The 22,889-nt window shown below is 29.8% G+C and overlaps 1 protein-coding gene across 1 annotated transcript in view; it reads left to right on the top strand.

Moving 5' to 3' along the window:
• The first annotated feature begins 5 nt into the window (after positions 1–5).
• Positions 6–22,889, top strand: part of LOC107438318 (uncharacterized) — a 120,228-nt gene continuing 97,344 nt past the window's right edge. The window contains exons 1-2 of the mRNA XM_071184923.1: positions 6–170; positions 4,275–4,613. Coding sequence (XP_071041024.1) covers positions 4,338–4,613 — 276 coding nt within the window. The 5' untranslated portion in view covers positions 6–170; positions 4,275–4,337. The remainder of the gene's footprint in view (positions 171–4,274; positions 4,614–22,889) is intronic.

Here is a 22,889-nt window from a genome sequence, read left to right as displayed (position 1 = left end):
AACTCCTTTCTTTCCCAAGAAAATGACAGTTGAGGATTCAATACAAACATGTCTGTGCTCTTGAGTAGTATTAATGTTTGATATTTGCCGGTGATGACTTGTGGATTACCTCTGTGTTAAAATTTGAATGTTTTATAGTGTCCGCCCCTTACAAATGACTTTGTAATTTGGTAAGTTTTTTTCTAAAATGTACAAATTCTTTTATTATACTGTTTAATGAATAGCTATCAGGCACTATTGAAAATTCTATATTACTGTTCAAAATTTATTATTTCGTAAAGCTATGTTCAAATAAGAAAACTTTATTTTTATTTTATTTTTTTAAATTTCTCATGAGTTTTCTATATTTTATTTATGGCTAGTGAAAAATTATATGAATTCAGCATTTGTAATTTCAGTAAACTTCTATTTTGCCTATATCATTGACTTGGTTTTCAAAGAGGATTATGGAGTTTTAATGTAAAACGCGATTTATGATGTCTTGTAATTATAGTTTTATGACTTACATCATTCTTTCAGGGTCCAAGTTTGATCTAATATAGAATATTTTAATAAATTCATTCCATAATTTGACAGGTCAGCCTTATAGACTTCTGTGATTTTATGAAGTATTAAATGCTAAGGCAAACATTTTTTAAAAATATTTTGTCAAATTTGAACTATATATATGTGAGTGAATTATATAAGACCAATATATTCTAATTCTGTTAACTTTTTTTGGAAAAAAAAAATATTTTCAAATTTTGTTTATAGATGGAAATTAAGGGTAGAAATTTGGAAAATTTTTTCTCTGGTCCAAGGGATGAAAGATATTACTAATCTGTACACATTTTCATTGGTCTGTTACATGCCTATTAGTTTTTAAAAATTACATGTTGATTAGTTTTTTTATAATTAGTAAAGTGAATTAAATGGAAATATTACTCTTCTGTTATAGAGGGCTTTTGGCAATTGTTAAATTTTTCACTAATTCAAGCACCGAAACATAATATATCAATAATAATTCCCTGTTTATTAGTTTTAATAATTTTATTAATCGAAGGATGAAAGTGCCATTGCCTGGTAGTCGTTTCTTTGGTCTATCCAATACTTATTATTATTTTTTTTTTTTAAAGTTGAGAGCCAATACCTCCAATATTCCATACACTGACCATTGAGGTAAAGGGTTGCTTTTGTAGTGCCAATTTCCCTCACTGATTTGGGAATTTTTTTATGAATTCCTTTTAATAGAACAGTACTAAAATTACAATACAAAGAAAGTAATGCTCACAATATGATTAAAAAATGCTGTTTCGTGATAAAAATATAGACCATGTCACAAAATTAAACATTAAAAAAGAATCAAAATTATATACATTGATTGTTGGACCAGGGCACAATTGATAATTTGTTAGAGGAGTCTGAATCACATTTTAGTTGTCTCAAACTAATGGACCACCTTTTATTTCAACTTCTGGAAAATGTTAGATTGTGAATTTTTCTTTATGAAGTAACTTCAAAAAACGTGTTGTACAATTTAAAATTTTTATTTCATTTTTTAGTAAAAATTGTTTTCATTGTGAAATAATCACTTGAACTGTTGTAGCTTTCTCTACATCATATCAGTGAAAATTCTTTTGTCAGCAGACACTTGGACTTTCTCTGTAAATTTTCAAAATTTAAGCATTTCTTCTATGTACTAGTTAGCTTAGTAATAATAATAAAATTTTAAATAAAAAATAGATTAAATGTAAGTAGAAGTTCTTTTAATTCATTTAATTTGCATTAGTCATGAAAATTAAAAGAGAGAAAATATTTTTGATCCGATCGTATTTAAGGAATTCATTATTAAAATCTGTTATTAATAATTACATATGTTTTTTAGCTTTTGTAGATAAATTTTAATAAAGTGATATTTTTTACAATTTTTCTGAAATTAGTTTTATTTAAAATTTTATACATTTATCTATTTTATATCCAGTCTATTTTGTAAAGCTGAAGAGACATTTAAATTTTTTTTCTGTGAATTTTATCATTAAAATTTACTTAACTCAAATTGAGTATTATATTTTAAGAATTTATAAATTGTTTTTACTTAGTGTTAGAGTACAATTTGATCATGAACTAAAAATTTCATGTGTAATAAATTTACATTTGTATCAGCCTAATTTTTGAAGCTTTGTCATTAATTAATTTATTTGATTAATATATTTGTTTAAAAATGCACATTTGGAAGACATTGTAAATTAAAAATCCAATGATTAAATTTGAAAAACTAACTTTATATTAAAAAATGAGATGTTCCTTCAACTAATTATTAGTTTGTCACCTTAATTGTAATTATTTCAATCCTAAAATTTTTTAAACTTTGAAATTAGAGAGATTCAAAAGTGTAAGATATATAAAAGTCTGATTCGTATTAAAATTATCAGATTCAAATTATTTGTTCAAATTTTATGTTCTTGAATATATGTATACCATATACATATTTGAATTTTTTCAACTTAAACTAGCTGGTTCCTTTTCTTTAAAAAAAAAAAAAAATCCAGGTGTAGCAGAATGCAGTGGCATTGTCACCCTGAACATCAGTTCTTGCAGACTGCTACGGATTTAAAGTGATGATGATTTACGAAATATCGCCCATAATATTAGAATAAAAAAATATTACACATTCAATTGAAAAACTATAGTTTTTTTATGCGTACATAGCACTTCTGTTACTTTAAATTAGTAACATAAATATTTGTTATTAAAAGTATCTTGCAGAAAGATATTAGTGCTAAAGAGTTGCTGCAGGAAGCCCAAACAAATTGAGATCTTACGTAATCTATATCTATTCTTAAGTAAAGAAAAAAAAGCCAAAAAGGTTATATATTTCAAATTAACATATTTTCAGGAGTTTATTTTTCAAGAAAAAGACATTGATAGTCTTCTAAAGACTACAGAAAATGGAGCTGAAGTTTCAATCAATAGATGGTATGGCGAAGGCCCATTTATATTAAATGCAAAATTAAATATCAGCATCCAAACTGTAAAAGAGTTGTTATTCTGACTAAGAATACATAGTTAAATGTATCATGCTTATGTTTGTAATCAGAAGTCGGTGTGGCACACAATATGATTAAGTTTATTTTATTATAAGCTAAATTCTTAAATCATAATAAAGTTTTTGTTTAAAACTAATCTGTTAAAAGATGAACATGCCATTTTTATTTCAACCATTTGTGTGCCATTTTAGAGCAAAAGAGAAAAATAAAGCACTGGGTAAAAAGTAGTATTTGCAGACTTGCTAACTGGTACGCTTTTTGTAAAATATTTTATAAATTGGTAGACACATAAAAACTAAAGCTTTCAAAATGTTTGGTTATAATGCCAACATTTTAAAAGCCTCACCACAAAAGAGCTGAAACAAAGTCACTTTGCATGTGAACTTTTAAATCATATGTAGTGGTGTGGAAAATAGGTTTAAATGAATAAAAAATAATAAATTAAAACATTAACTTAGCTACCACTGGAATAAATTTTTTTAAAAAGCGTAAAAAGCCCAGAATTTGCTCACTTTATAACTTTTACCATTTATCATAAAATTACCTTTATTTGTCACTTAATAAACAAACAAAAGCCTATACATGTAATGTCATTCCCTAAAGAATGATCCCAATACTCTTCAAAGTAAATTATAATATACTTCGTCTTAGCAGCAAAGCTTTATAACCAGATAACAAAACTGACTTGCTTTATAGAAAAACGTATAGGTTGAAATGTGATTTTCTACATCGTAGGTGTAGGGCCACATTCAGGTTATTTATGAACGAGCTTAGTCTGCAATTAAGTAACCCTTTTTTTTCCTTCTGTACATTCCATCTGTTTTTAAAAATAATATTTATATTTTGATTTTCTATGCGTGAACTAATCTAAATTTTAATTAACGTTTTTACATTGGAAATTTTCTTTTTTTGCAGATGAATCATGAACAAGTTATATTCTGTTATAATGTTTCCTTTTGTGACTTGAATTCTTAAGAAATGTCTATTAGTGGTGAAACGGTTTTGTATAACTGTCAACCTCTGGATTGCCCAGAGAGTGGAACAGTGTATCCGCATATGGTTTCTGTGCACAATGCCAAGAGGAGTATCAATAATTATTCTTCAAAGAGATATCCTAAAACCTCGAGGTCTATGTCAACATGTGTTCCAAGTTCTTCCTACGAAGCTCTTCGATATGCTGTAGCTGCTTTGAACCGTTTAGATGATTTTAATTGTGAGNTTTACATTGGAAATTTTCTTTTTTTGCAGATGAATCATGAACAAGTTATATTCTGTTATAATGTTTCCTTTTGTGACTTGAATTCTTAAGAAATGTCTATTAGTGGTGAAACGGTTTTGTATAACTGTCAACCTCTGGATTGCCCGGAGAGTGGAACAGTGTATCCGCATATGGTTTCTGTGCACAATGCCAAGAGGAGTATCAATAATTATTCTTCAAAGAGATATCCTAAAACCTCGAGGTCTATGTCAACATGTGTTCCAAGTTCTTCCTACGAAGCTCTTCGATATGCTGTAGCTGCTTTGAACCGTTTAGATGATTTTAATTGTGAGAAAATCGGTGCTGGATTTTTCTCCGAAGTTTTTAAGGTAAACTTTTGAATTTTGTTATTTGATTGACTCTTTGAATTGAATGTAGGGTGTTATAAGATCCTAAATAACGTATTATGCTAGCTCTTTGAATGTTAGAAATTATGCTAACTCTTTGATTGTTAGAAATCAACCTTCAAACAAAAATCAGAAATTACTGAAGTTTGTGAGTATTGTTAGATTCACTCTGTTCTAATAGTTACAATATTTGCCATTGTAACTATTGCAGATTTCTGTTATCTAGGGTTAGTAACAGAAATCTACACAACTACAGTAGATTTTCTTTCTAACAAATAAAGAATACCGCCAAGAACTGAAAAGGATAATGTAGCATGGTCTAGATGCAGGTACCTGAATCATTCATAAGTATATTGGTTTGTTCATATGCCCAAATCACTAATAGAATTCCTACTGACAACTTTGTGAATTAAATGCAAAGTATTTAAAAAAAAAGAAAAAAAGAAATAGGCCTTTTAATTTTATTTGACGAGTTGAGTTCATAATTTAAGAACCTCATATTATCAGCGACCAGAAGGATTTCACTCTAAGAGTGAATTATTTTTAGTACTGTGCTTTTTTTCGTTCTGAGTTTTTCAATATTTCGTGGAGTGTTTTCAGTGTTGAAAGTTCTGTTTGTGAAGTATTAGTGAGTTCACCATCTTTTTCATTCAGCGCCCTTTAGGTTCAAATATGCTATATTCTTTTTAGGAAGTAGTGTAGGTTGCTTGTGTTTCTGTATATTTGTTAAAAAATTTTATTGGTTCTGAATTCAGTTAAAAACTGTTCTTTTATTAGCTAGACATTGGTCCCTGTGGTAATGTTTAAAATGGATATCTAATCTATGCTTAATAAAATAACTTGTGGGATTTATCTTGTGATGCCTTAACTAATTAAACTTTCGTTTTTCCCATTAGCCATGTTAGCATAATTTCGGGCAAGTCTTGTACCTTTTTTTTTCCCACAAATTATTTGTAAGGTGGCGAATTTCCCCCCTTTTTTTTCATAGATGTGTACAAAAGCGTTAATAAAATTAAAAATTATTTTTTTTCTAATAGTCCCAAATTTAAATTTTTCCACTTCAATGTTAATCTATTGCCAACCTAAAAAAATTACTATCTTACACGAAGAAAAATAATGATTTTTATAATTATTGATATGCAGTTATCGAAAATTGTTTTTGTGCATGTATTAAATATTCTTTTAATAAATCAAAGATTAAAGCGCTTATCGCTCAAAGCCAGATCTTCAGGATTAAATTAAAAAAGTATGCATCCATTTGAAAAGTTTAAATCAGTTTTTTAATTGTATTCATCTGAAGCTATGATTTTTGTACCTGCCAATCTTTTATCCACAAATGTTCTATAATCTTTAATTTACTATATTTGATCTATCCTCAATCTTCTATTGTTATGGTCACCAATGTATATCACGACCTGTATTCGACTGATCGGAGGCAGATATTAAACAATACTTTTATTTAATAGCGGCCGTCACCTAGTCTTTAATTGTATCAAAGTCCTCTATGCCTATCATTTGACTTAGTTTCTAATTGTTGTTTACGGGAAGATTCGAGACATTTTTATTTTTCTCTAAAACCTACTGTTTAATTATAATAATTTTCGAGGAACCATTTAAAATGAAGAGATCTTTAAAAATCGTTTGGGATGGTTGGATAGCATTAAATCAGGGGTCTGTCCAGACATTTTGTGAAAGATCCTGATTTTGTAAAATTTGTGAAAAAATTACTCATAATTTGTGAATATAAAATAAGCATTAGGTCCTATTCTTTCAACCAGGGTCCTGTTTTTGTGAATTTGTGCAAATAAGGTCCTGTTATTGCAAAAATTGCTAAAAACCTTCTCAAGAAGCTTTTAAATTGTAAATAGATAAAAGATTCTGCTCAACAATTGCTGCCAGTAAATTAGAGATGCAACATACAAATATTTGGTATTTAGCCTATACTGCTCAACACAGAATATTCATTTCTGACGAATAATGGAAACAAAATCACACATTTTTAATAATTTCAATTGACATATTTCAAATAACACATGTATCACTTTTAATGTGTTACGCATTAAGTAAACTTAAACAATTCTTAAATTTAAAATTTATTTAAAAAATTGCCAGAAATTAATTTTTATTTGCATAATATTCTATTAATTANATAGATACAAGATTCTGCTCAACAATTGCTGCTACTAAATTAGAGATGCAACATACAGATATTTGGTATTTAGCCTATACTGCTCAACACAGAATATTCATTTCGGACGAATAATGGAAACAAAATCACTCATATTTTTAATAATTTCAATTGACATATTTCAAATTACACAACTTAGTAATGTATCACTTTTAATGTGTTACGCATTAAGTAAACTTAAACAATTCTTAAATTTATAATTTATTTTAAAAATTGCCAGAAATTAATTTTTATTTACATAATATTATATTAATTAATTTTATGAATAAATATAACTTGATCAATCATTTATTTACAAAAAAAAATTAATTTAATATCAATAAGAACGTGCACACGATGTTTGTAAAAGTAGAAATATTTTCTTAGAATACTACATTTGGAATTTTAAATTTTTTTTTTTTTTTTTTTTTTTTTTTTTNCATCTGTCTTTCTTCCCCCCCCCTCCCCGGGAAGGATTTATTTGATTAACAAAACAATAATGAAGATAAACAAATTTGTGAAGGGTCCGATTAAAAGATAAATTATTTTGTGAAGGGTCCGTTTTTATGGTAGGATATTTTGTGAAGACGTCCGTTTTTATGGTAGGATATTTTGTGAAGGCGTCCGTTTTTATGGTAGGATATTTTGTGAAGGGGTCAGTTAACGGACCCAATTTCTTCTAAACAGACCCTGATATAACATTCTAAATAAAAATAAAAAAAAGATAGAAAAATTTTCTCTGTGTTTTGTAACATTTGTATCGAGACTCGTTTACCAGATATTGTTATTTTAAATTGCGTTTGTGTTTATTTTGTTTCATTCGTGTAAATATATAACAATGTGCGTTATGCATGGACGACCTAATTTTTTCTTTGTTTTAAACTAAATGTTGACGAATTTCTTATGCTCTTGTAGGAGTTGACCAGCTATTATCACACAGCCACTACTTCTGTTTAAACAACTTAGCCATCCTACTTACACAAATTATAATGTAATTAATGTGTCTCCGTAGTCTGCCTCTTCATCTCTCACTGAGAGATTTTATCAGGTCAAATTCTAAATCGAATCTGTATCCTTTTACCAATAGTGTTTCGTGTGTCAAGGACTATTGGGGAATTTGCTTTAGTTAGGTTAATTATAGGTTGACCTGTCTATTAAAGAAGCAGGTTGTTTCGAAATTAATATGACCGTTATGGAGCGTATTGTATTTTTGTTTTTATCGGTAAACTTTTTATATTTTTATAACTTCGTTAATTCTATATAATTTTGTCAATAATAGTTGGAATTTTCAAGTATCGCACTGAATGAATAAATCGAGCATTATTTCAAAGATTTGGCGGAAACATGAAATTTGTACGGTAGCGATTCATCGGTCTATTTTTAAGTTTAGGCATAACTCAAATTGCGTGCTTGAAAAATGAACATAGTTTGAAATTAGCGTTGAAGAAGATTAATAGCTATTAAAAAATGGGTGTTGAGATTATTGTAATAAAAGAACTACCTAGTGTGTAATGATTTTAAGTTAGAAAATGCTAGGCCATTAAAAAAAAGTAAACATAGTAAGTTATGGCTAAGCAAATTTTCTTATTGATTTATTACGAACCTTTTTTAAGCTTAACATAATTGTCAAAAATTAGCGTTTGTTTGGGAATTTGAGCGGTGTCCTTTTTTTTTTCAAACTCTCATTTCAAGTTTTTTGCTCATATTCTTAAACGCATGCGCGTATTATTTAATAATGACCAAAGTAAAAGTTTTACCGGCAATTTACAAATTTTATAAGCATTATTTGTAAAAATTATAATAAAAATTACTGTTTTGAGTCTCTTTTAATTCAAGTTTTTATAAAAACTCATGTGTTTTAACTGCTAATGTGTATATTTTTTTAAAAAGAAAAAAATTTAAGCATTTTAACACGTCTGCTTTTTTTTTAGTGATTTTAATAAAATTAAATTTTCGCATATGCTTTCTTGGCTGTAAGAAGGGATTGACCTTTTAACTAAAATGCATAATCGTTTTGTTTGTTTTGATTCTAATTTTGAGTTACCGATTAAAGCTTTGAAATTTTTTTTCTTTTTTTTCTGTATTGATGGGCCAAACGTAAGTAATTCCATACTGGAACTTAATATATATACCCGGAGAATCAAGCAGCAACTTGGAATAAGTTTTTAATGGAAGAAACTAATTGCGGCTACCTACTTTAGTTGGAAAGTAAATAAATATTTTAAATTCTCATTATATCGCATTGGTCATTTTTTTTAAAGAAAAACATTTAAAGTACACGCTTTGAATGTTTGTTTGCTGGATGTAATTTCTTTTTAAAAATGCCCTTGTTTGAAATTGTTTATCTAACCTGTTATGATTAAAAAATGTTTTAAACAATTCAATGGTGCATTTCTGTAAGTCATTGTAATATAGAGGTGAATAACCAGTGTATTTTCCATATTCAGGAAGTAAAGGTTTGTGCGATTAAAAGAAATGCTGTCATAAGCTAGAATGTGCCACGTTAAGGTGAAGTTCCTTAATTTTTAATCCTTTGTGCTATGGGTGTTTATGCTCCTACCCCGTGTAAACTATCAGCACCAGAGGGGCTCCTAATTTTTTTTTTGGATATGGAAGCATTAATCTTTTGCCGGAACGCTAAGTTTATGGATACAATTTTTTAGCAGCTGTAAATATACTAACCAAAGAAAGACTGCTATTTGTTTTGATAATATTTAATGTTTAGAGTGACATTTTTTCAATCTTTGTTTCATTGAACTTTGTTTATGAATAGTTAAGACTATATAGGTTCCATGTCCGAAAGTTGAATTCGCAGACCTGAAGTGGCATCGGAGCGGAATGCGAATAAAATATGCCGAATTATAGTTTTAAAAAAAGAACTGTTTTAAAAGTTGAGAATGGTTATCCTATGGAATGGTAATGATTATCCTATTTACGCTTATTTTGAAAATGCCGCAAAGCGTCAATGTAAGGAAAAACTACAATGTTTTGTGAAAATGAAAGGCGTTTGTGGTCTAATTTTTTTAATATTTAAAAACTTGCGCTCAAAAAAATTTCCAAAAACTGAGAATAAGGCAGTGATTTTGATAATTTTTATCTTGTTGGAAAAATGTCGCCAAATTCGCGATTCGTAAAGATGTTTAATATCTTTTAAAATATTTAACTCATTTGCATGTTCTATAAAGCCCAGATAATTCTTCACGGCAAGATTATATATATTAACAGGGTGCGTAGCGTTTGTAGAAAGTACTTAAAGGTGCTTTTTGGGGGATTTCGTTTTTGAAAGCTTTTAAAGGTGCTTTTTTCAGCTGGCGTTTTTAAACAGTGTTTTTTTTTCATGAATATTTTTTTCCATCAGTGATATCTGGCGGATCCCCTGCATTTCACGAAAAATTGGGTGTTTGCTATGTAATCATTCATGTCCTACCCACGTTATGACCTGCGCATGCGCGCACACGCGAAACTGAAACCCGAGTGCTCCAATTCGGATAGTCAGATCCTTATTAAATGTTTCTTTTTAATTTATTTTAATTTTATTTTACTTTTAACACTTTTTTGAGGTAGGGGGTAAGGGTACTTTTGTTCTGAGTTCAGAGTCAACTTCAATTCACTCGGTGATGTGGGAAAGTACTGATTGTTTCGATTTACGTCCGTTTCTTTTTGGGTTTTTTCTTTCTTTTCTTAATGCTGAAACTGTTCATAAAAAGTTTTTGTTTTTCAATAATATCATTGATTCAATAAGAATTTTTTGAGTGCTTGAAAATTTTTGTAAAGTCCTTGAAAATTTTTTAAAAAGTGCTTATTTTTGATTCAAAGATTTGACTACGCACCCTGATTAAAAATCATCGCATTGCTTCAAGTGTAAGGCACTTAAACTAAGGCTGTTTTTTTATTTTTCTTTGAGACGGAGCTTCGAAAAACAGTGTTAAATGTTTAGCAACCACTTTTGAAACATTAAAGAGCTGTATGTCTCTTTGATTAGAATGTACTGACAAAGGTTGCACTTGCTAAAGTAATGCCTGACTAAAATTTTCAACGAAATTTGCTGTTCCAGTAAGTGTTGAACTGTAGCTTTTATAGTACATTGATACGTACGTTCTATTCTGTGAGTTGAAGAATCATTAGCTTGTTACTAAGTTACACTGATTTTAGCTTAGTTATCGAGATTTATAACTCTTCTCCATGTAATTTCCTTTAAACTCAGCTTAGTTTCCAAAGCATTTATTCCATTCAATTGATAGTATTTCCAGTCCTCGATTTTCTTAACAAGCATTCTCAAATTCATTCTAGTATCGAAAATAAAATTCATTTCAAGATTGCTTTCATCATCGGCTCAATTAGTGCATTGAACTTTTGTTTAAGGGTGGGTGAATCTCGTCCGATTTGGTCAGTGTCATTCTGAATGGCATTCTTTTGAAAAGATTTCTTTTATAGTTCAACTGGCTCATCTTGACCGCTCGCTTAACCTCTCTTTGTCTTGGGTAAGATGTAGAATAATCATTGAGAAACCTACTCTCTTCTTAAATGTAAATAGCCTTTGTTGTCTAAAGGCAGTGCTTGCATCTAAATTAATCATTGAATCAATTTGAATTAAATATGCTGAGTATGATGTATTTTTTTTTATCAAATAAAGAGCTTAATATGACATGTTTGTTAAGCGGCGTGGTAATGTGATCGCGAATTATCAATATTTTTTGAGATTCGCGATAACGGTATTTGGTAATTATGCATTATCGCGTAGACGATTTTCGCCAAATCTGAATATGAATTTGGAAATGGTTCAAATTTAAATATCTTTTTTTGCATCTCTTTTTTTTTAAAATAAGTTATATTTTACTTCGGTCAAATTTTTTATAATTAATTACTATATTAAAATAAAGTTAAAAGATACCTAAATGACTCTGGCGCGATGATGGCGAAAATGGTCGACAGTATAATACGTAAGTATCCGTATAAAACTTGAATATTACGTCTTAGGTGATTATGGAATGTATGATAAATGTTTAAAACTATAAATTTCGAATCATTATATTATCGATAAGCTGGAAAATATCGCTATACGTTGTAGGTTAATATCGCATTACGTCATAGGTTATCGAAATTTTCTTTATCGATAATCCAATAATGTCCAGCTCTATTTTCAGGAAAATCAACGTAACAATTAATACTAAATGTACATTTTTAGTATTATTTACGTCATACCTAAATTTTTTTATAAATAATTGTTCGGCTCTAAAATGTTTGTAATGATTTTTTTTATTAAAATAAGTACAGATTAATTTTTCCTGATAAATATAATTAGTGTTTACAATCATATAATGGAAATTTTATCCATTTAAACATGTATTATTACTAAGCACTTTTTTTCTTTTTAAATATTTTTCTTATAATATTACTTTCACACGCTGGGGCAAATCATGATTGAAATAATATTAACAAGAACAATTCATTTTTTTGGAAAAAAATTAGACAACTGGTAAAATGGTTCTTTGACGTAACACTGCTAACTCGTAGGCAATCCATTATACCTGAAGACAAAACCAAGCTAAACTTGTAGTATTCAAATGAATTAAATGAGATTCACACTCAAAATTCGCGTGTGCGAAATCCTACACTACATTGTTCTAATATTCTATCTCACTAAATTTTTGTACGTGCTATATTAACTTTTTACTCTTGAACAGATATAGGTACAAGTACAAATTTAATACCATTTTCAAATTTAAGTTCTAGAAATAAGAAAGTGATTTCAAAAATCACCTTTTGAGCACAATCACTGGAGGAAAAATAATCTTATAGATTACAAATGCTGATTTAATAAATTGCCCTTTCCGAGTTGACTGAGTTATAATAGTTCAGTTTTAAGCCTACCAGCTTATATATTTTTTTCATCGCCAAAATTTCAAAGCTTAAGCCATTCAATATTATCCCTATCCTTTCTCTGAAAGATGCAATCTCTCTGCAATCTTCCTGGCGATATAACTTAAGATGCACCTTTTTTCATTCTTTTTTCAAGCATATACTTCCTTAACTATTTTGCTTTGAAACAATAGTCCGTTCAACGCACTATAATCTTATGATCTACTTAAAATCCTAAATGTAACAAGGCAAATAAGAATTTCCCTAAAATATTCGCTGCAACTCCCCTTTCATTATTGAGGTTTTTACTCAATTTGTTTCGAGTATAGCGGGTCTTAACGTTAACCCTAATGTATTATCGTCTGCCAATTTTGTATCAACTGTTGCCAACTCGTGATTAAATTCTCCAGGCTTTTGTTTCTTAGCTGGAAAAATAAACAGTAGGAAGCGGCGGGTGGATGGAGGTGAATGATGAACTCTTTATTGAGAATCAAGTTAAGTTGTGTGATTGCTATTTCGATCGGATTATGCAGCGGTGATTGATCTTTTGGCCTGCTGACAGGACGTTCTTTTCTAAATCCCTTGGTGGTCAGTTTTCACGGTCCAGTAATCAGCTGAAGGCTCTTTACGTTACTTTTGTATTTTCGTTCTTTATTCACGTCAATTTGTAATGTTTTTGTTCCTCTATGCTGTAACTGATAGTTTTTTAGAATTTCTATTTTCAACGTTGTTCCGTCACTTTCATTTGAATGGCTTTTTGTTCTTAACTAATTGTATAGAAGGCGAGAATGTTATTTTAGTTGCGTGTTTTGTGTCGTATTGCCGGGAGGCAATATGATGAATGACTCTAATTTAATATTGCATTCTTGAGCGTCCTATTACATATTTTTTCAAACAAAACAGACCAGGGATCCATTTCTTACAATAAAACTATCGCAGAAGTCCTTGGAAAAACAAAAAATTTTAAAATCCCCCCCCCTTATTTTTGAATTTAAATTCATGATGATTTGTGTAAGTTTACTTTGTTTGCCTGAAATATTAACCTATATATTTTTTATTTCATAACTGGCGTTGAACAGCCGACCCATTTTTGGGTTTAGGGTTATAAATGTTCAATAGCTTTGAACCTAACCCAGAAGACAAAAGAAACTATATTAAGTATTCGGACAAACTAGTTTTCATGGAGGACTTGTTGAAGGAAATAACTTGTGTTACAAGGAGAGGAAAACTATGAAAATTTCTTACGGTTAGCTCTATGGCAAAGGATTCTAACCCAGTGTTCTATGAGCAGACTCAGATAAAATGAAAAACTTTCGGCAAACACGAAATCTCAATTAAAAGAACTTTCTGCACGCTTTGATTAACTCTTAACTAGTTTCAATCTTTTCGCCGCCACCTCATTTTGGCAAATGTATTCGAAAAATCAAGATTTTATTTATTTATTGATTGATACCACAAGAATAAGATTGGTTTCAAAAATATAGAAGCTGAAAATAAAAATTCAAAAATGTTATGTGCAAAGCACTTTTTAAATAATTAAAGGAAAAAAATACCTGAAATTTAATCAAAAAAAGTGTATGAAAGAAATATTTATCCATAGAATGTTTTAATAAAAATATCGATGCGAGATTTTATTTATTTAAATCGTGTGAATGTTACTCTCAATGTGTAATTTTTAAATCACGCAAATACGAATCTCGGCATTTATTTTTAAAATCGCTAAATTATGCTGTGTGAAGTTATCGCTATTTGTCAAACAACTTTTATTTAGTTAAAGATTTTGATTTTATTTTTTAATTTTTGTTTTAGACATCTTGGAGTTTCAGTTTGCTCAATTTTTCTCTTCGTTTTAATTTACTTATTCCCTTACATCTAAGGCTAAATGACGAGACTACAAAATTTGGCCTATATCGACTGGACTCGGGCTCCAAGTTAATCCTATATATCTGGGATAGGCTGTGGTTTAAATTTTTCGGGCTCGGACCTCCGAAAGCTAGCCCGAGTTCATATAATATAGTCGTAGTCACCGTAGCAGTTCAAAATTTTAAATATTTAAAAAATAAATTCAACTTTGAAGAGATACATTTTCGATCATGTCTTATACAGACTTCTAACTTGCAGTTATTAAGTTTCTTATTAACTCGTTATAAAAGTTACGGGGAAATTTTTTATTCTTTTCTACTATGCAACCAGAAGTGCTGCTTCTAATGTTATCTTTTTCTCAGGTGGAGCTTTTTCCGTCCGATGACAGGCTTTCTTGGCATTGACTCATCCGTTTTCCTCAATTTTTTTCTTTCTTTCTCTCCTCTTATCCTCGATCTTGTACTCCAACTTGGAGATTTGGCTTTCCTCCAGATCTTCAGCAATCCTAACTTCCGCACCCAAGTCTTCTGTTTCCATCCTTCGTTTGAGAACACTAGGTTTCGAGGACTTCTAAATGCTCTATTTGAGTAACAGGGGCTGTTTTTTTGAATGATGATGGTCTAAATAAATTGATAGTTTCCTGTTCATTTTGGACTCGAGTATACTTATGAGTGCATCTTTTAGTTACGATATAAATTCAATTCATTCTTTTCCGTTTTTCCGAGGGAAGCTGACATTAAGTGCCCGAATATATACATATATATATAATAAAGAAATTATATATTAAATATAATCCATAAATAGAGCTTATATCTAACGCGCAATCATATAAAATCTTTCCCTCAAAGAAAGTAATGTTGAGCTTGGGAAATTGATCAGTCCCGCGTTACTAAGACCTATTGATATTTAATTATTTTGGGGGTGACTTCAAATATTTTAATTTAGTTCAGACGATATTTCAATGTACAAAATCAGGCACAAAAACGTACTTTCTATGAATAAATACATCTTTTTTCAACTGATTCAGATTTCTGACCCCCCAAATTATAGGGGGTAGCGCAATCTGGGAAATATGGTCCCCATTATTTGGTCAGGAGAGCGATCCAAAGTTTGGACCCCTTAATATTAATTTTACTTTTAGCGTATTTCACTATATCTCGAATTTTATAAAAGAATTGAAACATTTTTGCACAAAATTATAAAATTTGTTTATCCGAAGATAATTCAATGCAAAAAATAACTTAGTAATTATTTTTTATTTCATTTAAGAACGGTCAAAATGTTTTTGTAAGATGTATAATTTTTTGCATCATTTTAAAGAATGTAATTTAACATAGCAAGATACAAAATTTGAGCGAAATCGGTCGAATAGTTCCTGAGAAACTGAATTTTAAAAAAAGTGAGATATACTTGAAATTCGATAACTCAGGAACTATTCGCCCAATTTTGTTCAAATTTTGTATTTTGCCATATGAAATTACTCTTTAAAATTATGCAAAAAAATTTCATACCTTATAATTCAAAATTGTTTCGTCCATTCTTAAGTAAAATAATAAAAATATTAAATGTTTACTAAAAGTTATTTTTGCATAGATAATACCTTTGGATAAATGAATTTTATAATTGTGTGTAAAAAAAATTTTCAATTCTCAAGATATAGCGAAATATGAAAAAGGAAAATTCATATTAAGGGGTCATAACTTTGAAGCTCTCTACTGACCAAACTATTGGCCCCATATTTCCCAGATTGCGGGTATTCTCTATATTTTTAGTCAGAAAACCGAATTCCGTCGAAAAAAGGTGTGTTCATTCAGAGCAAGAACGTTTTTGTATCTGATTTTGTAACTTAAACAATCGTTTGCATTCATTAATATTTGCATATTTGAGGTCACCCCCTGGAGCCATTAAGATTGATTCCTGGAACATAACTTTTGATCTAATGGTCAAATTTTTATTCAGTGGTCCGTTTTTTTTTTTCCTTTCTTTTCTTCACTGTACACGTATACTGTTTCTTGAAAATAAATACAAATACTAATAACGACATACTTTTGCTATAACTTATTGAAAAATTAAACCGTATTTTTAAAAATGCGTAAAAAGTACGCAAGGACTTATGAATCACAGCATTATATTTTTGTAAAAATACACCTGTATCTTTTTTTTTTTGTAGCTCTTATTTATCAGTTTAGTTTCTTTCTTTAAGTAAAAAATCTGTTGAAAAAAGATAAAAAAAAAATGAATTCTCTTTGATGGCGTTTTAGTTTCGTGCCAACGGTTTTTATCAAGACAACACCTGCCAAGATTTTATTATTACCTGCTTATCTGAAATGATGGAAGCTGATAATCAATTCTTTTTATTATAAACAAGTCTTATGAGATTATTTTTAAGACACATTATTGAAAATTTTCTATTTATTTTTATTGTATTTTCACCCCAAACTATTGTTCTAAAAAAGAAATAAAGTTTCGATTGATAAAAAGTTAAGATATTGATGAGTTTATAATATTCTCCAACTTTAATTACTATTACTAATTACTGTACAACTTTGTTTAATATTCTCTAACTATTTATTTTAAATTTTAACGTAAAAAATAAAGTATAAAATGAAGTTAGTCATAAAAATACATTTATAATTTTATAAAGATGAATGTTTATGATTTATATACTCTTATCTTAATTCAAACTTATTCTTCGTCTAGACAATATTTAAAAATAAGAATATTATAATAATTTTTTTGATTCAAAATTGTACCTTTTTTGTAAATTGGTGTTCATAAATGATTGCATACTTTTTGTTTAATACATCCTTTTAATTGCAGGGGTCTGTTTAGAAGAAATTTGGGTCCGTTAGCGGACCCTTCACAAAATATCTTTTCATAAATACGTAGACCTTTTTTATCTTTTAATCGGGCCCTTTACAAATTTGTTTATCTTCATTATTGTTTTGCTAATCGAATAAACCCTTCCCAGGGGTTTGGAGAGAAAGAAAGACAGGTGTAAACGAACTAAGTTTTGTCTTCACAGACGCTTCTTCCTTCATTCGTCCGAAATGAATATTCTGCATTCAGCAGTATAGGCTAAATACCAAATATTTGTATGTTGCATCTCTAATTTTGTTGCAGCAATTGCTGTTTATTTTTTAAAATTTAATTTTTCTTTTATTATAATTTTACAGTGTTGAGCATAATCTTGTATCTCTTTACAATTTAAAAACTCCTTGAAAAAGTTTTTTGCAATAACAGGACCCTATTTGCACAAATTCACAAAAGCAAGACTCTGGTTGGAAGAATGTGACTTAACGTTTATTTTATATTCACAAATTACGAGTAATTCTTTCCTGCTAATGTAGACAAATGCCACGTTTCTACAACCAATCAGGGTCGAGATACCCACGCAACGTCACTTGCAGGTAACTTATTCTTTTTTTTTCAAGAACAATTAAAGCAACTACCATGCAAAAGTTTTATCATTTAAAAATCGTCTGAAGAGAGACTTATATGTTAGTCAAAGAAAATTTCATATTCAGACTTCGTAACAACTTTAAGTGACATCAGCTATTGTCTTTCCTAATCCTTGAAACCAGCCTCTTTGATAGACAAAATTTTCATACAAGGCACGACATAGCATGAGATTATTAACATTCTTTCACGCTATGTATCACAAGTTGCCGATTTAATTAATATTCATGCTTGGCGATATTAACTCCCAGTGTCCGGCTTAATTTTTTTTTCAAGGCTGTTTTTATAATGGACCGTCGAAATATTTTTTCCCAGACTGTTAGTTCCGTAATTAGCCGTTATCATTGCCGCTTATCGGAAACCTTTCGCCATTTGCTTGTTATCGACTGCGAACATTCAATACCTTGTTGCCGAGACGTAATATTCTTTTGGCCACATCGTAGTTAACCTTTTACCTATAATGAGAATATGCTTTGTATTTGATTTAAGCACTGAAGGTATAGTTTAGGAAATGTATAGGTATGCCATGGGCTCTCGGAGAATTTCGTTTATAATTAAGATGTGTTTAATTTTAATTGACGGTCATAAGAATGATTTGTAACGTTTTTTGTGCACCTTGTTCAAAAGCAATTTATATCAGAGTTTACGTGATCAAACAATACACCACACCCATTTTTAATCGTTTGATTCGCAATTTATTTTTGGTTTTGATTTAATAGGCTAATATTTTTTAATTTTAATAGTTATCTGAGAACAACACATCTACGTGATGGATACTGAATACCGTTTCGTAATTTAACTTTTGTTATAAAACTGGAAAAGGTTTATTGCAATTTTAGTTGAAACTGTCACTCAGTTTGTTCTGTTCGATTTTATAAGACCATGACCAACCTCCACTGACAAAAATTTTCGGTTTTAACTTCTAGTACCACTTCTATTTTGTTCCCAACTAGGGAAGAATTTTATATAGGGCAAAATCACATTGGGTGATAAATTTAACTGATGGAGATTAAAAGATAGCCTGCCAGTTACCCCCCGATCGCCACTTTTGGAATAAATATGAAGTGTTTATGAATATTTTATAATATTCTAAAAATCACTTTGTTTAACGCTTGCTTAAAATTTTTCTTCAGTTTTGAAATGAATCTTGCAATATTTTGAAAAACTGCTCAAAAATGCTGAAAAAGTGGCCAAAATGTATTAAAAAGTGGTCACTTTTGAAACTGGTCACTGGCCAGCTGCAAAATTTTCTAATTTTGCCCTATGATTCTATAGGTTCAATGGGGGGGGGGGAGATAAGGTCAGTCTAATAACCTTTAATTTTCTGCAGACACCTTTACATTTTTAAAAAATGAATTTTTTAGGGTACACCTTCCTGAACTCAATGGAAATTTAATTTTGATTTAAAATCCATTTAGTCTGTTGAAAAAAGTTCTTGTTTTGGTAGATGAATGAATATCTTGAACTAGGAAATAATCCCCAAGTAAAGAAATTCTTAACGAGAAATCCGTCGTCGAATTTTATCTCCATAAATCACGTCTATGAAATCTGTCATTCTAAGAAAGTCAACTAGAATAGGGTTTGTGTAAAGATCTTGTCTGGAAAGTCCCAAATAATCTAGTATATGGTCAGGGGTGTCCTGATGGTCAACACACTTCACACAGGTTGGGAGAACCTTTTTTCTCTTCGATTAAGACAGAGTTCAAATGTCCGCTGATTTTGTGCAAATTTTATTACGAAAGAGCTTTTAGGATTTTGTTTCCATTAGTATTGACCATGAAGTGTAGATATTTTTACATCACGGGCGTTGACTTAGTTTTGCACGCCAGGCTTTTCAAATACTTTACATGTCAAACCTACTCAAAGATATGCATCCGAAATTGAAAGTAATGAAAAACGACCATAGTGTTTTATGAAACAAAGACTGATTAACTACTCACTGTCTTGCTATACTTATACTCTTTTCTAAGTATTGGATTATTAGTTTATGTCCCTTAAATGATTAATTCTATACAAAATAACCATGAAAATTTAGTATCTAAATTTTTTATGCGTTTAGTGTTTCATTTTTTTATGTGTTGATCAAAATCCGACTAATTATAATGCATATATTCGTTTTAAAATTTTCATGGTAGGAATGAACTTTTAGCCTATGTAAAAGTGGGTGTATATTTCAAAATAGGCTCTAGAAACATGTTTGTTTTTACAAAGAAAAAGTAAAATTCAGTTATTACAATTATTTTACCATTACCATTTGCCTTTGCTAAACAAGACATTATTATATTTTTGTGTTCTATTCTGTTGTACGAACGAACAAAATAAAAAAAATATTTTGTTTCTTTCAAGATTGATTTTTTTTAAACCAAAGTGTAGCAAGGAAAAAATTTGCTTAAACATAATCTTCCAACTTATGCAAATTTGCCATCATTTCGATATTCCATTCCGAGAACCATTTCTCTTGAGTTACCTCGGAGACACTCTTGAGTTACTATTAAAATATTTTTTTTCATAAAACATTAATACACTTTACAAGTAATAATGACACTTAACTAAACTTAGAATATAATTATAAGATAGTGAGTTATTTTTTGGTAGTTTTTCATGGTGTACACAATATTTAAATTTAGTACCTTTTCAAAATTCTGCCTTTCCATCGTAATTATGATTTTTATTTTCTTAAAATAAAATTATTAATTATGATTACTTGAATGTATCTCGTCATTGTGTTTTTGTTTCATATTATAATTTAATTTTTTGTGGTAAATCTAAAGTAAGGCCCACTCATAAATCTTGCACCTAAGTCTGTGTGTCCTATTGGTTCAGGCACTAGATTGGAGCTTGAGATTCAGTAAAATTTAGAAAATATAGATTAGTAAAATTGGTTTGTCTAGTGCAGGGGTCTTTCCAGATATTTTGTAAAAGGTCCTGATTTTGTAAAATTGTGAAAAAAGTACTCGGAATTTGTGAATATTAAACCATATTCTTTCAACCAGGGTCCTGCTTTTGTAAATTTGTGCAAATGGGGTCCCGACTTTTTCAAGGAGTTTTTAAATTGTAAATAGATACAAGATTATGCTCAACACTGTAAAATTATAATAATTTTTTTTTCCAAAAATAAACAGCAATTGCTGCTTCCAAATTAGAGATGCAACATACAAATATTTGGTATTTAGCCTATATTGCTGGACGCAGAATATTCATTTCGGACGAATAAAGAAAGAAGCGTCTGCCGAAGAAAACTTAATTCGTTTACAATTGTCTTTCTCCCCCCCGGGAAGGGTTTTTTCGATTAACAAAACAATAATGAAGATAAACAAATTTGTGTTGTTGTTGTTTCTAATCCCCAAGAGGTCAGGTCCATCCTAATTAGACCGATTCCATAAGTCCAAAAATGTCCAGAAAGTCTAGTAAAATTTGAAGTACGAATTTGTGAAGGGTCCGATTAAAAGATAAAAATTATTTCGTGAAGGGTCCGTTTTTATGAAAAGATATTTTGTGAAGGGTCCGTTAACGGTCCCAAATTTCTTCTAAACAGACCCCTGGTCTAGTGATCAAGTTTGACTTGAAGAATTTTCGTGATCAAGTAGAATTGTTAATGTTCCGTTTACTGGAGCAACTATTGGTTTGCTGTTGCTCCTATCCAGGTGTAAATAAATCTTCCTCGTCCATAATCTAGTGACTTCTCGATTGATTATTCCATTACATCAAAAATTCAAATGTGAATCCTTTATGGGTTTTGTAAGACCAGTTGCATAATTCTTTTTTACCATTTCTATTCAAAATAAAAATAAATTTTTAACTTCCTGATAGAAGCTCATCAATTCTTCTAGTTACTTTTTGCTAAAAGTTTTGCATATACAATTGTATTTTGTCTTGACAGTATAATTCTATCGTTAATTCTTATTTTTGACCAAATTACTTTATTTCCCTTTCCTCCCTATTGTTTAAACAAGGGAAAGAAGAAAAAAAAAAGGGAAACTTTTTAAATATGTGTCCAAGACGATTTTCTTAGAGAATCTATCCCACCCATTTTCATTTTGTTCTTCTCTTCCATAATTTGTCATTGTTGCAAATGAAGTATCAGCTTACTTTTCTGATGTCTAAATGAGTTTCCTTTTGTGTAACGAAACATTTTGAAATTCTTTGTCTGGAATACAGTCAAGAAAATTCATTCTTTGCGTTTTCTTTTTTTCTCTTCAAATTGTTAGTTTGTCAGTGATTAAGAACTTTTCAAGCATTGCTAAACGCCTGTTGGCGATTTCGTCATCTTTTCATATGCGTTGCCCTATATATATTGCGGAACTATTAAGTCTTCAAAGATGCAACAATTCTTCCTATTTCATTATTAACTAAGTCCTAAATGAATTTATCTGTTCCGCTTGATTGATTAGAAGTTAGAAATGTTCTTTGCAAGCACCATGAAATTAAATTGTATAGGTGGCATGGCTGTTAGCCGTTTATTCAATCTGTGTGTTAACTTTTTATGTTTTCAATTGGAAAATACTAAGTTTTTAATCGAAAGATAGTATTTAAGTTAGCCTTGATGTGTATTTTTTTCAGGAAGACAACCTTGGAGTTGAAAAAGAAATCGGTTAAATTTTGTTATATGTGGTCAGGGGTCTGTTTTGAAGAAATTTGGGTCCGTTAACGGACCCTTCACAAAATATCTTTTCATAAAATCGGACCCTTCACAAATTTGTTTATCTTCGTTATTGTTTTGTTAATCAAATAAACCCTTCCCAGGAAGGGGGAGGGGAAGAAAGACAAATGCAAACGAACTAAGTTTTGTCTTCGGCAGAAGCTTCTTCCTTTATTCGTCCGAAATGAATATTCTGAGTTCAGCAGTATAGACTAAATACCAAATATTTGTATGTTGTATCTCTAATTTAGTGGCAGCAATTGCTGTTTAT

This window comes from Parasteatoda tepidariorum, chromosome 9 (assembly GCF_043381705.1).
Source record: "Parasteatoda tepidariorum isolate YZ-2023 chromosome 9, CAS_Ptep_4.0, whole genome shotgun sequence".
NCBI classification, from domain to species: domain Eukaryota; kingdom Metazoa; phylum Arthropoda; class Arachnida; order Araneae; family Theridiidae; genus Parasteatoda; species Parasteatoda tepidariorum.
The sequence above is the reverse complement of the archived record's forward strand: the minus strand, read 5'-3'. Positions and strand labels throughout refer to the sequence as shown.